General features: G+C 36.8%; 1 protein-coding gene across 1 annotated transcript in view; it reads right to left on the bottom strand.

Moving 5' to 3' along the window:
* ikzf2 (IKAROS family zinc finger 2) overlaps positions 1-12,999 on the bottom strand; it is a 94,506-nt gene that overhangs the window by 35,617 nt on the left and 45,890 nt on the right. Inside the window, exon 4 of the mRNA XM_007253251.4 lies at positions 5,482-5,673. Coding sequence (XP_007253313.3) covers positions 5,482-5,673 — 192 coding nt within the window. The remainder of the gene's footprint in view (positions 1-5,481; positions 5,674-12,999) is intronic.

The following is a 12,999-nucleotide window of genomic DNA, read 5'->3' as shown; positions in this document are numbered from 1 at the left end:
ACATTGTTACAGATTAAATACAGAGGTACAGGTTATGTAATTACACATGTGTATTAAGGTTAATTTTAACTTGTGTAAGTACCCATGTGTACCAGGGGGAGTGTACTTACACATGTGTAACAACGTGTGTGTACTCAATCAGCCCTAATTACATACTACACAATAGCTGTTGGATAAGTTTATACTTAACTTATCACACACACACACACTATTACATACATGTAAGTACACACACATTGTTACACATGTGTAAGTACACTTGCTCTATAACCTGTGTAAGTACACAAGTCAAAATTAACCTTAATACACATGTGTAATTACATAACCAGTACCTCTGTAGTTAATCTGTAACAATGTGTACTTAATCAGTAGTTACACTGTAGTGTAACTACATAGTACTTGGGGACACTTATTATAAAGTGGGACAGAATTTTAATACTTCTAATTTTAAATGATGTAATTTATCACATGTAATCATGAAAGAACAAACTGGGTATATGTTTTAATGATTCAACAGTGAAAATATAACCTGATGGGAATTTTCACACACACCCCGGACATCCGAAGACTGAGTCCGGCCTCCACAAACAGGCCCATCAAGTGCGACGTCTAGGCTCAGTTTGAGCGTTTAATCTGCAGTGTGTGTGGAGATGCTGCTACAGTAGGCGGCTGATGTGTCAGTGTGTGTGTGTGTGTGTGTGTGTTTGTGTGTGTGTGTGTGTGTTTGTGTGTATGTGTGTGAGAAAGCAGCTCAGGAAAGCTGAAATCTGAGCCTGGAGTTCTGACGAACGCACGGCAGCACCAGCATGAGCCAAGGCCTCCAGAACAGGTTGTGGAGGATTCCTGGGATACTCTCCCTGAGAAAGCTTTCCAAGCCCGCGCTATTGTTTCACCCTGCTCCCCACACCCTCTTACACACACTTTACAGCAGGAGGAAGAGAGCCGACGGCACTGAGCTGACAACCAGCATGTTTATTTACCAGCCCTGCTCACAGCACAGTGATCAGCACTGATTTCAGATCAGATCATGCATAGCTTTACAGATCGTTCCAAAAAAATATGCCTTTCATGTCTCAAAATCAGAGGTGGAAAGTAATGAATTACATTTACTCAAGTTACTGTAATTGAGAAGATTTTATTAGTAATTAGTAATTTTTTAAGTAGTTTTTAAAATAGGTAATTTTACTTTTACTCAAGTACATTTTGACACAAGTAATCTACTTTGCTACATTGGAAAACTCCCCATTACTGAGTAAAAAAAAATGCTGGTAAAAACACAATTGTCTGAACTAAAAAAAAAAATAATAATAATTGGCGCGGAGACGCCGGTGCACGGATGCTCACGCATGGAATAACGAGGCAGTAACGTCCTCATGCAATACAAAATGTGCCTGTCCCGCAGGACAGAGCTGTCAGCTTTCAAAACTTCCACCTCAAACCTGAGAAAGCATGTGGTGGTAAGTATTTTTATCATTAAACAATCTGCTTGAATGTTAAAAAAACATGTAAATATCAATTAAAGCAAAGCAATTACAAGTTAAAATATAACAATGAACTGTTAAACTATAAAACACGGTTTATAGTCGCCTATATGACCATAACTTTTTAACAGTAAAGAAAAAAAAATGGATCATAGAAACCTATGCCACTTGCTCTTAAACATGTTTTATGGGGTGCTCTGAACAAATACTGCCTGAAAGGTCCAAATTATTATGTGGAATAATAGTTCATTAAAAACAATTTAATTTATGATTTGTTGTACTTTTTTACATCAAATAATTAAAAGTAACTATGAAACTTTTACTAAAAGTACATTTTAAATTGAGTACTTTTTTACTTTTACTCGAGTAGAATTTTAGATGGGTACTTTTACTTTTACTTGAGTAGAATTGTAGCAAAGTAAAGGTACTTTTACTTTATTACAATTTTTCAGTACTTTTTCCACCTCTGCTCAAAATGCGCAAAAGACATGACATAATTCTCTTAGTTAATCATGGGTTTGTTTTGGGCCTTTCCCTTTAAGAGCCAGGTGAGCTCTGACTTTGGCGCGTTGATATCTTAACAGCACGGAACAGCAATGTTATTCAATTCTTTATTCGGTACCACTTTAAAATAAGACTACCTTTATAAAGGGTTTAGAAATGGTTAATTACAATTAGGTTATTAATGGTTACTAATTAGGTTGTAATTGCCTTAAAAATCATTAATAATCAGTTATAACACATACGTAGAAAGGTCAACAATATAGATGGTTTTGGCTTAACTATTTGGCAAACAACAGGTCATTGTTGCCCTTTTTTCGTATGTGTGTTTTCATAACTGATTTTTAATGATTTTAAGGCATTTACAACCTAATTAGTAACTATTAATAAACTAATTGTAATTAACCATTTATAAACCCTTTATAAAGGTAGTCTTATTTTAAAGTGGTACCCTTTATTCTGTTTATTGTTAAGTTAAACGTCTCACTGTATCACTGTAGATTTATTCCTAAACTCTGATGCTATTTTAATGTTTTAATGTTATTTAAGGTGCAGAAATAGACTGTTGACAGGTTGTAAGATAGCAAAGAGCATATATAGAGTGTAGGATAGGACCCAATGTGTTTAAAGATATAAAATGTAGCCTATTTTACGTAAAATTGCATATTTTCAAAGATCAGTCAACTTTTGTGGTCACATATTACGTTCAAATGGAGATCTTTGAGTTTAATCATCAACTTATAATACCTGAGTTTTATAAGTCTGGTGCCACTGATTGTAATTTATTTATTTTTTATTCTATTTAATTTTTTATATTGGCTCTACTCGAATTTATTCGCATACTGGGTGTGTCCCCCAGTTTCAGACACTCACCATCAGTGTGTAGTGATTTCCTGTTATAGGCTGTAAGAGCAAGCATCATTTTCTGAGCTGCTAACTCAGTATTGGTTGTGTGCTATACTCTTCACTCCACAGCATCCGTTTTATTCACCTGACCATGAAGTTTAAAGTAGAATTCCTGTCCAAACCAATTGAGACATAATAACTCAAAGTTTTAAGTCTGATCAACTTACGTTTTTTTTAGTAAACATTACTTAAAAATTTTAACTTATCTAGTAAATTCAACTTATCTAGGCTTACACTGTATAGATTTTCACAAATTCCTCTTATGTTTTAAATGTTATGCATGACAATAATTATAAATAATTTATAATTAAATAGATCATTTATTTTGTTCTGACATAAATGATATGTTTTGTCAGTACAGAATTAGCCATTACATTTTGTTCTAACATAATTGGATGGTAAGTACTGTACCTTCTAGCAGATCAAGAACAACTGAGTCAGATTTATTACTGTGACTCACGAAGAGAAACTCATCTAATCTTTCGATTACAGAGCAAAATTTTACTGTAATAAAATGTTACTGCGAAAAACATAGAGCCCTATTGTAGCGATCTAAAGACGAGCCGTCAACCGTGCAATGGTGTGTCTTCGGTATCGTCAAGACGCAAAAAATACGCCTTGCGTGGCTTGAAACGTGCAAAAGGTATGTAACTCTAAGTTATCCAAAAGCAGTGTGTAAGACTGGCGGAGGAGAACATGATGCCAAGATGCATTTAAACTGTGATTAAAAACCAGGATTATTCCACCAAATATTGATTTCTGAACTCTTCAAACTTTATGAATATAAACTTGTTTTCTTTGCATTATTTGAGGTCTAAAAGCTCTACATACGTTTTTTTTTTCTATTTCCACCATTTCTCATTTTCTGCAAATAAATAATATGAGCAGTGTATTGAAAGAAATTGGCATTTTCTTGCTTCTGGTCATAAATTCCTGTCGTTTTGAAAGTTTTCACATTTTATCATGATTCAGGTTATAGGCAGTGTTACGCTGTTCTCTCAATATTTTTTTTTTCTGCTATATTTTTAAGTTTTACCTTAAATTCCCCTTTTTTTCCCCAAAACCTGCAGTGTCTCCATTCTGGTCCAAATCTTTAACCCAACCCTAACACTGTTAAGAATCAGCAGATGGTATGACAGAGAAATCTGTATGCATTTTTAGGACACTGCAGTGTAATTTCACACATACGTAGACCGAGACCCAAATATCTATTTTTGAAATATCAAGAGCATTAAATAAAGTGCATTCTGTATTTTGCCTTATGTATCTTTTCCATCCGTTTTAAATGAGATAAAATTACAGTAGCTAATAAGAAGCTTTCAGAGAAAGCTTAACCCTCTAAGACAGGGGTGTCCAAACTACGGCCCGCAGGTCATTTGCGGCCCGTTTTCTTTTTTGGAGCGGCCCGCGAGGTATTTTAGAAATAGAATGAAAGTTGGCCCCGCTGTTAAGCAGGTTTTTATAATGTGAGATTCAAAGTTTGAACGCTAGGTGTCAGAAACGGGCCAAAGAGTCTAAAAGTGGAGAGAGTGCGCATTTCTAGCGCAGAAAAACGGGGCAAAAGAGTCTAAAAGTGGAGAGAGTGAAGATGAAGCACAGGAAAACGGGGCAAAAGAGTCTAAAAGCGGAGAGAGTGCACAGTTTTAGCGCAGGAAAAACGGGCCAAAGAGTCTAAAAGCGGAGAGGATGCGCAGTTTTAGCTCAGAAAAAAACGGGCCAAAGAGTCTAAAAGCGGAGAGAGTGCGCATTTCTAGCACAGAAAAACGGGCCAAAGAGTCTAAAAGGGGAGAGAGTGCGCATTTCTAGCGCAGAAAAACGGGCCAAAGAGTCTAAAAGCGGAGAGAGTGTGCATTTCTAGCGCAGAAAAACGGCACAAAGAGTCTAAAAGCAGAGAGAGTGCGCAGTTTTAGCACAGAAAAATGGGCCAAAGAGTCAAAAAGCGGAGAGAGTGCGCATATCTAGCATAGAAAAACGGGCCAAAGAGTCTAAAAGCGTAGAGAGTGCGCATTTCTAGCACAAAAAAACGGGCCAAAGAGTCTAAAAGGGGAGAGAGTGTGCATTTCTAGCGCAGAAAAACGGGGCAAGAGAGTCTAAAATCGGAGAGGATGCGCAGTTTTAGCGCAGAAAAAACGGCACAAAGAGTCTAAAAGCGGAGAGAGTGCGCAGTTTTAGCACAGAAAAACGGGCCAAAGAGTCAAAAAGCGGAGAAAGTGCGCATTTCTAGCATAGAAAAACGGGCCAAAGAGTCTAAAAGCGGAGAGAGTGCGCATTTCTAGCGCAGAAAAATACGGGCCAAAGAGTCTATAAGATTATAATTAAAAGACATCATGAAATGAAACATCAATTTGAAAAATCTTAGTTTACACAACACTGTCAAAGATAGATAAAGATAGTAAGTCAAGTAAAACGGTGTGTAAATGAAAGTAATCAGGAAAAAAGTATTATTTAAAGTGGTATATTTCATTAATTGTTTTATTACAGTGTGTGGCCCGTGACTTCAAATATATTTCTCCTTCTGGCCCCAACAAAAAAAGTTTGGACACCCCTGCTCTAAGAGAACCCAGACATGTGAAGTGATGTAATGGATATTTACCCGAGGGTAATCGTACTCCTGTGTCTGCCGACCCCTCTGATCCTGGTCCAACGTCCTGTAGGTTGTTGGGACTGTCAATCATTGGCTCCTCCAGTACTGACCCCTCCTCACCGCTGTGGCCAGTCTCATCTGGACCAGCTGCTCTCTTCTCTGCTTCCTCCTCAGTGACTTCCTCCTGCTTGATTGTATGAGCTGGAAGAAAATCAACAGAGAAAAGCTAAATTTAACTTTTACTTAATGTATATAGAAATATGACTAACACTCCCTATGAACCCTGTATTCATAATGCATTATAAATGCACTCATAATGCATTATATGACATGCATAATACCGTATAATGACTGTAATAAGCCTGTAGAATAGCTCATAAGTACACTGTACAATGTAATGTTGTAATGCACTATAACACATATTTGGTATATGTTGGTATAATGCATTATAATATGCAGCTATGATTTCTCAAATTAAGCTTTTAAAAAGTGTGTAACACATTATAAAGCCTTATATACAGTCATTACTGACTAAGTGAAGTGAGTTTTTATATGTTTTTTGAGGTCAATTTTATTATGCCTCACTGTAATGTCTTATACAGCATTATGAGTGCTCTTTACTGGCTTTAAGTGAAGTGTGTTTTAAACGTGAAGTAAATGTTACTATGCCTTACTGTAGACATTTGAAAACACACTTCACTTTAAGTCAGTAATGACTGTACATAAGGCTTAATAATGTGTTACACACTTTTATAAAAGCTTAATTTGAGAACTCATAGCTGCATATTATAATGCATTATACGAACATATCACCAAATCTGTGTTATAATGCATTACAACACTACATTGTACAAAGTTATGTCAAAATGTGCAAAGGGCTTGTACTGCCGCATGTATAGTAATTGTGTGTGTGTATGTGTGTAACAAGCAGGGGTGCACCTGTGTTTTCTAGTGCCAAGATAGCAATACGCAAGAAAAAAGACCTGAACACACCTAATTTTCAGACTGCCATGCTCAATGGCATATATATATATATATATATATATATATATATATATATATATATATATATATATATATATATATATATATATATATTCACAAGTTCCATCGCTATTTAAATGGTGCAGGTGCAATGTATTAAAAATGAAACTACTATAAAAAATGTAGTGGAATATCTGGATACACATCGAAGCATACGGTGCTATTATGTTATCATATTGACCAAGTCAGATACATTATTAATCAGAGCACCAACAACAGGTTGACATACAACTGGAAGTTCTCTGATGCTCAACCAAGACTCTTTCACAGATAAAGTCCCGCCTTTCAACAAAAAGAGCCAATAAAACAAGCTATACGTATACCAAAACACTTAGGGTTCCTCAGTCTAGCACTATCAGGTGACATTTACTTCCCGCTAAGGCGCTGCGGTTAGTGGCTAATGCTAATGCTGCTGCACCTAGCCTTAGTGCTGGGGAAACTTCACTGAAAACTCATGCTTAGACAAAATATTAGAAATCTAAGCTTATTGTATTTAAAGGAAGCGGTTTATTCACCCAAATAATCAATGTTTAGGAGAGAAATCTGTGTAGATTAACATCCAGCACTCGTTTAACTTTAAGAATTACGGTTTTGTTTCCTTAAGCGCTTCCTTTAGCTTTTCCAATTAGAAGGGAAACATGGCGACACCTTTGCTCACTTCGATGTAGGCATCCTTGTTGCTTAAAGTGCCTTATAATCTGGTGCATCTTATATATGAAAATAGACCAGAAAATAGACGTTCACTGATTGATGCATTGACGTCAATTAGTATTACTTAACTTTATATATGCCTAGTCGGGCATGTCTAAAGGAATGGACCACAAAAAACTGATATGACACTATACTGCCAATCAAGTGAAGTAGGAGTAGGACTAGTGATAAAGTTCACACTACACACAGCACATTCACCAATCGACCATATCAGCTCAAGACTTCTGATCAGGCCAGTCTACTGGAGTGATTGTGAGAGATTGTACATGAAGAGCACAGCTGAACAGCAACAACTACAGCGAGTTAGGATTCACAGCTTCTCAGTGAACCCCCCACACACATACACACACACACATATATATATATTCACACCTACACATACAAACTCACACATATCATATATCAGCAGTAGACTGAATGTTAACATGATAACACTTCAGTTGGGTGGTGCACTGTATACACTTGTAAGATGCCTGACTGTTATACATACATATGTACGAGAAATATGTTAGGGCGTTAAATTAATCACGGAAAAATAATGGACAAAAAAACGGAGACGGTGACGGAGGTCAACGAAACAGCTCCGCTTGGCCCTCTTTGACCTTACCAATGTTCTGACCTTCATAACTGAAGACCAGAGTAAAGTACAGATATCATACATATGTCATATTAGATATCTTACCATATTACTATATCTAACCAGCACAGTAAAATCATTGTTTTATTAAATTATCAGCCATTAATTAAGCTCGACATCTAGTTAGCATCAATATAACATATTTCACATATGGTATCAAACCACAGAACATACTAATCTAACCAGCACAGTGGCGTCCATCTGTTATCAAACATCAGCCATTAGATAGATAGATAGATAGATAGATAGATAGATAGATAGATAGATAGATAGATAGATAGATAGATAGATAGATAGATAGATAGATAGATAGATAGATAGATAGATAGATAGATAGATAGATAGAAATTCTAGCACAGTTAATTCATCTCTAAAACAGTGTGTACACACACTTTTATTTCAGAAAAGGGAAAATGATATATTTAAATTCCCCAGGAAGTATAAGCGGTTCTAGTTGAGGTAGATGAATTAATTAATTAATAGGAGGGTCCAAAAAAAAAAAAATCTGCTTTTCACCTGTAATTGGTGGATATCGTCTATATCGTTAGTGTGAAAGTCAAACTGACCAATGGACATGCAGAAAACCATCACGAAAGGACACACCCATCACAAAAGAATCCTGTCAATCTTTTGTAAAAAGTTTACAGCTGTTGGAGGAGTTTCTAAAGTGCTTAGACATTAGAGTACATTAGAGTATATGGGAGGTTTTGATTTGTATAAGGTAAATATGAAAATAAAGGATCAGTTACACAGTTATTACTGTCTCTCTCCCAAAATATAGGGAAGTTCTAGCATGTGCATTTTATAATCCTGATTTTAAAAATGTTTTTGTTGACTGTTGACTGATTGGCCCCACTATTATACTATTATACATTTAACTCCACTTTGCCATTCTAAAATGTATATGTAAGGTCTTAAGAAACTTTATCAAGAGGTTTTAAGAAGAATAAAAGGTGTGATTAATTACGATTATTATTTTTAAACGATTCACACCACAACTATATATATATATATATATATATATATATATATATATATATATATATATATATATATATATATATATATATATATATATATATATATATATATATATATATATTGCCAAAAGTATTGGCTCACCCACACAAATCATGGAAGGAATGGATAGTTCTTATGAGTTCTGTGAATTCCTCAGTGTTGTACTGTAATAGGATGCAGGACTTTTTGTCCACTTGTGAAATTTACTCACTACTGAATGTTCCACATTCAACTATTATTATTACATAATAGTGATATTATAAAACAGTGGATGCGACTGCAGAGTCGATCTCTATAGACCTCCAAACTTTATGTACTGTAGCTTCAGATTATCTCAAAAACTGTAGAGCATAGAGAACTTCATGGAATGGTTTTCCATCCATGGGGTTCCATCCAAATCTTACATTACCAAACACAATATATACTGTAGTTTGTTCCTTTTGCTTAGTAAGCGAATGTTTAACAACTGAATTTCTAATGCTGTTAAGAAAATAATTATATAAATTAAGTTTCAGCAGATTGTTGGTCTGTACTAACCTAGTAAAACTATCTATAGTAAAAAACATCCCAATTATCCAGTATAAAACTAAAGAAAAGAACTTTCACCAAACTATTATACTATACTTAATTTAAAGTGCTAAGTGCTGATGAACCAAAATCAGATCAAATTTAGGATATAACTGGAAAGTATTTTAGATAAATCAAGATTTAACATGCTGCCACAACCAGAAGTATGAGCTCAGGGTTTCCCTCAATCTACAAGCTATACAGAATCTATTCAGAAACTACTACTATGAAACTACACTACTCAAACTAAGCTGCACTAAACTAATCTGTAGTTCTGAGAGTAGAGAAAGGAAAGTGTGGCCAGGTCCTTAGGGTTTTAGTTTAGAGGCTGAAGAGGAATGAGGAACGAGCCGGCTGCAGACGAGGTCCCCAGGGGCCGCAGGCAGGTGGGTTTCTACTTGACTGGCGGTGGGAGACCGTGGTCTGCGCACAGCGCCGCCCTGCAGTCCAATCAGAGCCTGTACAGCACTCTACTCCAGGGAGGCCATCACCCACCCCCACAGCCACTGATACTCGCAGCACGGCCAAAAATAGACACGCTAACAGACAAAAGCAAGACAAAAATGACACGCAAACGCTCAAACGCCCAGCCCGCGACTTTTCCGTCTCGACCGCACACGCGAGAGGAGGAAAAAAAACACCTCTCCACGTTCCTCCGCCGTGCATCAGGTGGAAAAACGCTCAGGCCACGCACTCCACCATCCAGCCCAGCCTGTTCCATAATAATACAGCAGCCTTAATCTCCGGGACTAAGCTTTGAGTCACCTGCGGCTGCTCGCTCGCAGCACTAGCAGCACCAGCGTCCCAACGGAGGGGAAATCCCACAGAGAGAGCTGCCAGATAGCAGCGAGCTAGGTTAGCAGTTAGCTTTGCTAGAAACATTAATTAATCCATTAAGAGCCTTGAAAGAATAATCTGATAAAAAAAAAATAATAAAAAAAGACATTTTTTTTTACCTTACAAGTATTTGATCAGCCAAGATCAGCTTCTTTACCTCTGCACTGGAGTTATACAAGGAGCACAAGGCTATCGTCGCTAACAAGTAATTGTAAACTCAGACAGACAAACAGACAGACAGACAGTTAGCATCACACAAAGCTGCACGTCGTCTAACTCATCGCCCGCCTAATGCGGTTTCTCACACTGTATGACACACTGTTATCTATAAAAGTGGACACAAGTAGAGACAAAGTTCAGGCCTCGAGGCGGCTGCTGGAACTGGTTTTAGCAAGATCTCCAAGTTTCATCGGTTTCTACTGCATTTATAGCCTCATATCTCCAGTGAAAAGCTGAAGAAATTAATTTCCAAACTAGATCAGTTGTTTTTATGCTGCAATTAATCTAGCTGGGATGTCAAATGTCAGATTTAGAAATAATATCAAGATTACATCAGATTTGATGCCGTTACAGTTAAACTTTCAGATACAGTACCAGTCAAGACAGTCAAGTTTGGACACATCTTCTCATTATTATTATTTTTTTCTTTATTTCTTTATGCAGTGTATTTTCTACATTGTTGATTAATATTAAAGTCATGAAAACAATTAAGGGACACATACAGAATTACGTAGTAAACAGTAAAACGAGTGTTTGTCCTCTACATTAATCCCCTGATCTAATATATAAACCTGATGAACTGAGATGGCGATATGAGGTGATTTAATTGGGATGAGCTGGAGCTTCACAGCATCAAGGAAGGAAAAGCAGCAGTTATTGTTCAGCACCTCCAGGAACTCCTTCTGTCAAGACGCTGAGAAAACTATTCCAGGTGACTCTCTCACCCTCATGAAGACACTGAGATTAAAATCCAAAACCAAGATTGTGCAGATCTGTCCTCAAAGATACATGTGATACTTTTAAAGAAGAATCTAAAGTATAAAATATTTTCTGGTTTGTTTAACACTTTTTGTTCACAGAATAATTTAGCATGTGTTTCTGTTTGGCTTTAATATCTTTCTGATTAAATTTACAATGCAAAATACATCATAAAAAGAGAACTGGGACTCAAACCCCTGAAGACAGAGCTCTTCAAAGTTACTTCAAAGCACTTACTCTCCTAACACCTCAAACTAACTACCTTCTACTACCAGATCAGGAGAATCTCTCACTATCTTTAATAAACTCCTGAAGACAGAGCTCTTCAAAGAGCACTTACTCTCCTAACACCTCTAACTAACTACCATCTACTACCAGATCAGGAGAATCTCTCACTATCTTTAATAAACCCCTGAAGACAGACCTCTTCAAAGGGCACTTACTCTCCTAACACCTCTAACTAACTACCTTCTACTACCAGATCAGGAGAATCTCTCACTATCTTTAATAAACTCCTGAAGACAGAGCTCTTCAAAGAGCACTTACTCTCCTAACACCTCTAACTAACTACCTTCTACTACCAGATCAGGAGAATCTCTCACTATCTTTAATAAACTCCTGAAGACAGAGCTCTTCAAAGAGCACTTACTCTCCTAACACCTCTAACTAACTACCTTCTACTACCAGATCAGGAGAATCTCTCACTATCTTTAATAAACTCCTGAAGACTGAGCTCTTCAAAGGGCACTTACTCTCCTAACACCTCTAACTAACTACCTTCTACTACCAGATCAGGAGAATCTCTCACTATCTTTAATAAACTCCTGAAGACTGAGCTCTTCAAAGAGCACTTACTCTCCTAACACCTCTAACTAACTACCTTCTACTACCAGATCAGGAGAATCTCTCACTATCTTTAATAAACTCCTGAAGACTGAGCTCTTCAAAGAGCACTTACTCTCCTAACACCTCTAACACACTAACTACTTCTAACCTCATTTCCTTCTCCCCCTCCTTTCCTCCTATATCCTACTATTCCCCTTTGGCGTCCTTTAGGCCCTGTCAAGCGCCCCCTAAATGCAATGTAATTTAATGGTAATAATGTATTATTCAGCATATTGCACATATAAATCACATGAAACCCCCATTTCCAGAGATAGAATTTGGACAGTATTGTGTGTTAGACTGATTTAACGAGACTCAAATAGACCCAAAGTAATAATAGCAATAATAAAGTGTTCAATTCTACTGATTCTACTCATGTTAAAGTCATCCTGTATTCTGACCTCCTTGGTAAGACACTCCCAATTTTGTGAATTTTGTGAGTGTGAAATCCAACTTGTTGGGAGGTGTAACAATTGAAATTCCTACTTGTCACATGCTGAAATGGAATGCAGCATCATTGCGTTCTCTTCTCTCAACACACATGATTCAATGATTCTAATGAGTTAATGAACAGGTCCTTCAGAGCGGTGGGTGTGTTGAAGCAGATAAGATAGTACACTAAAATGTGCAGGACATGGTGCCTGCAGAATCAGAGATGAGGAACACTGGACTTGGGGAATCAGTTTCTCTGATTTTGCTATTTATAGGTATATGTTCATATTCATAAAGTTTTAAGAGTTCAGAAATCAATATTTGGTGTAATAACCCTGGTGGTTTTTAATCACAGTTTTCATGCATCTTGGCATCATGTTTTCCTCCACCAGTCTTACACACTGCTTTTGGATAAC

Source organism: Astyanax mexicanus, chromosome 11, assembly GCF_023375975.1.
Source record: "Astyanax mexicanus isolate ESR-SI-001 chromosome 11, AstMex3_surface, whole genome shotgun sequence".
In the NCBI taxonomy this organism is placed as follows: Eukaryota; Metazoa; Chordata; class Actinopteri; order Characiformes; family Acestrorhamphidae; genus Astyanax; species Astyanax mexicanus.
The sequence above is the reverse complement of the archived record's forward strand: the minus strand, read 5'-3'. Positions and strand labels throughout refer to the sequence as shown.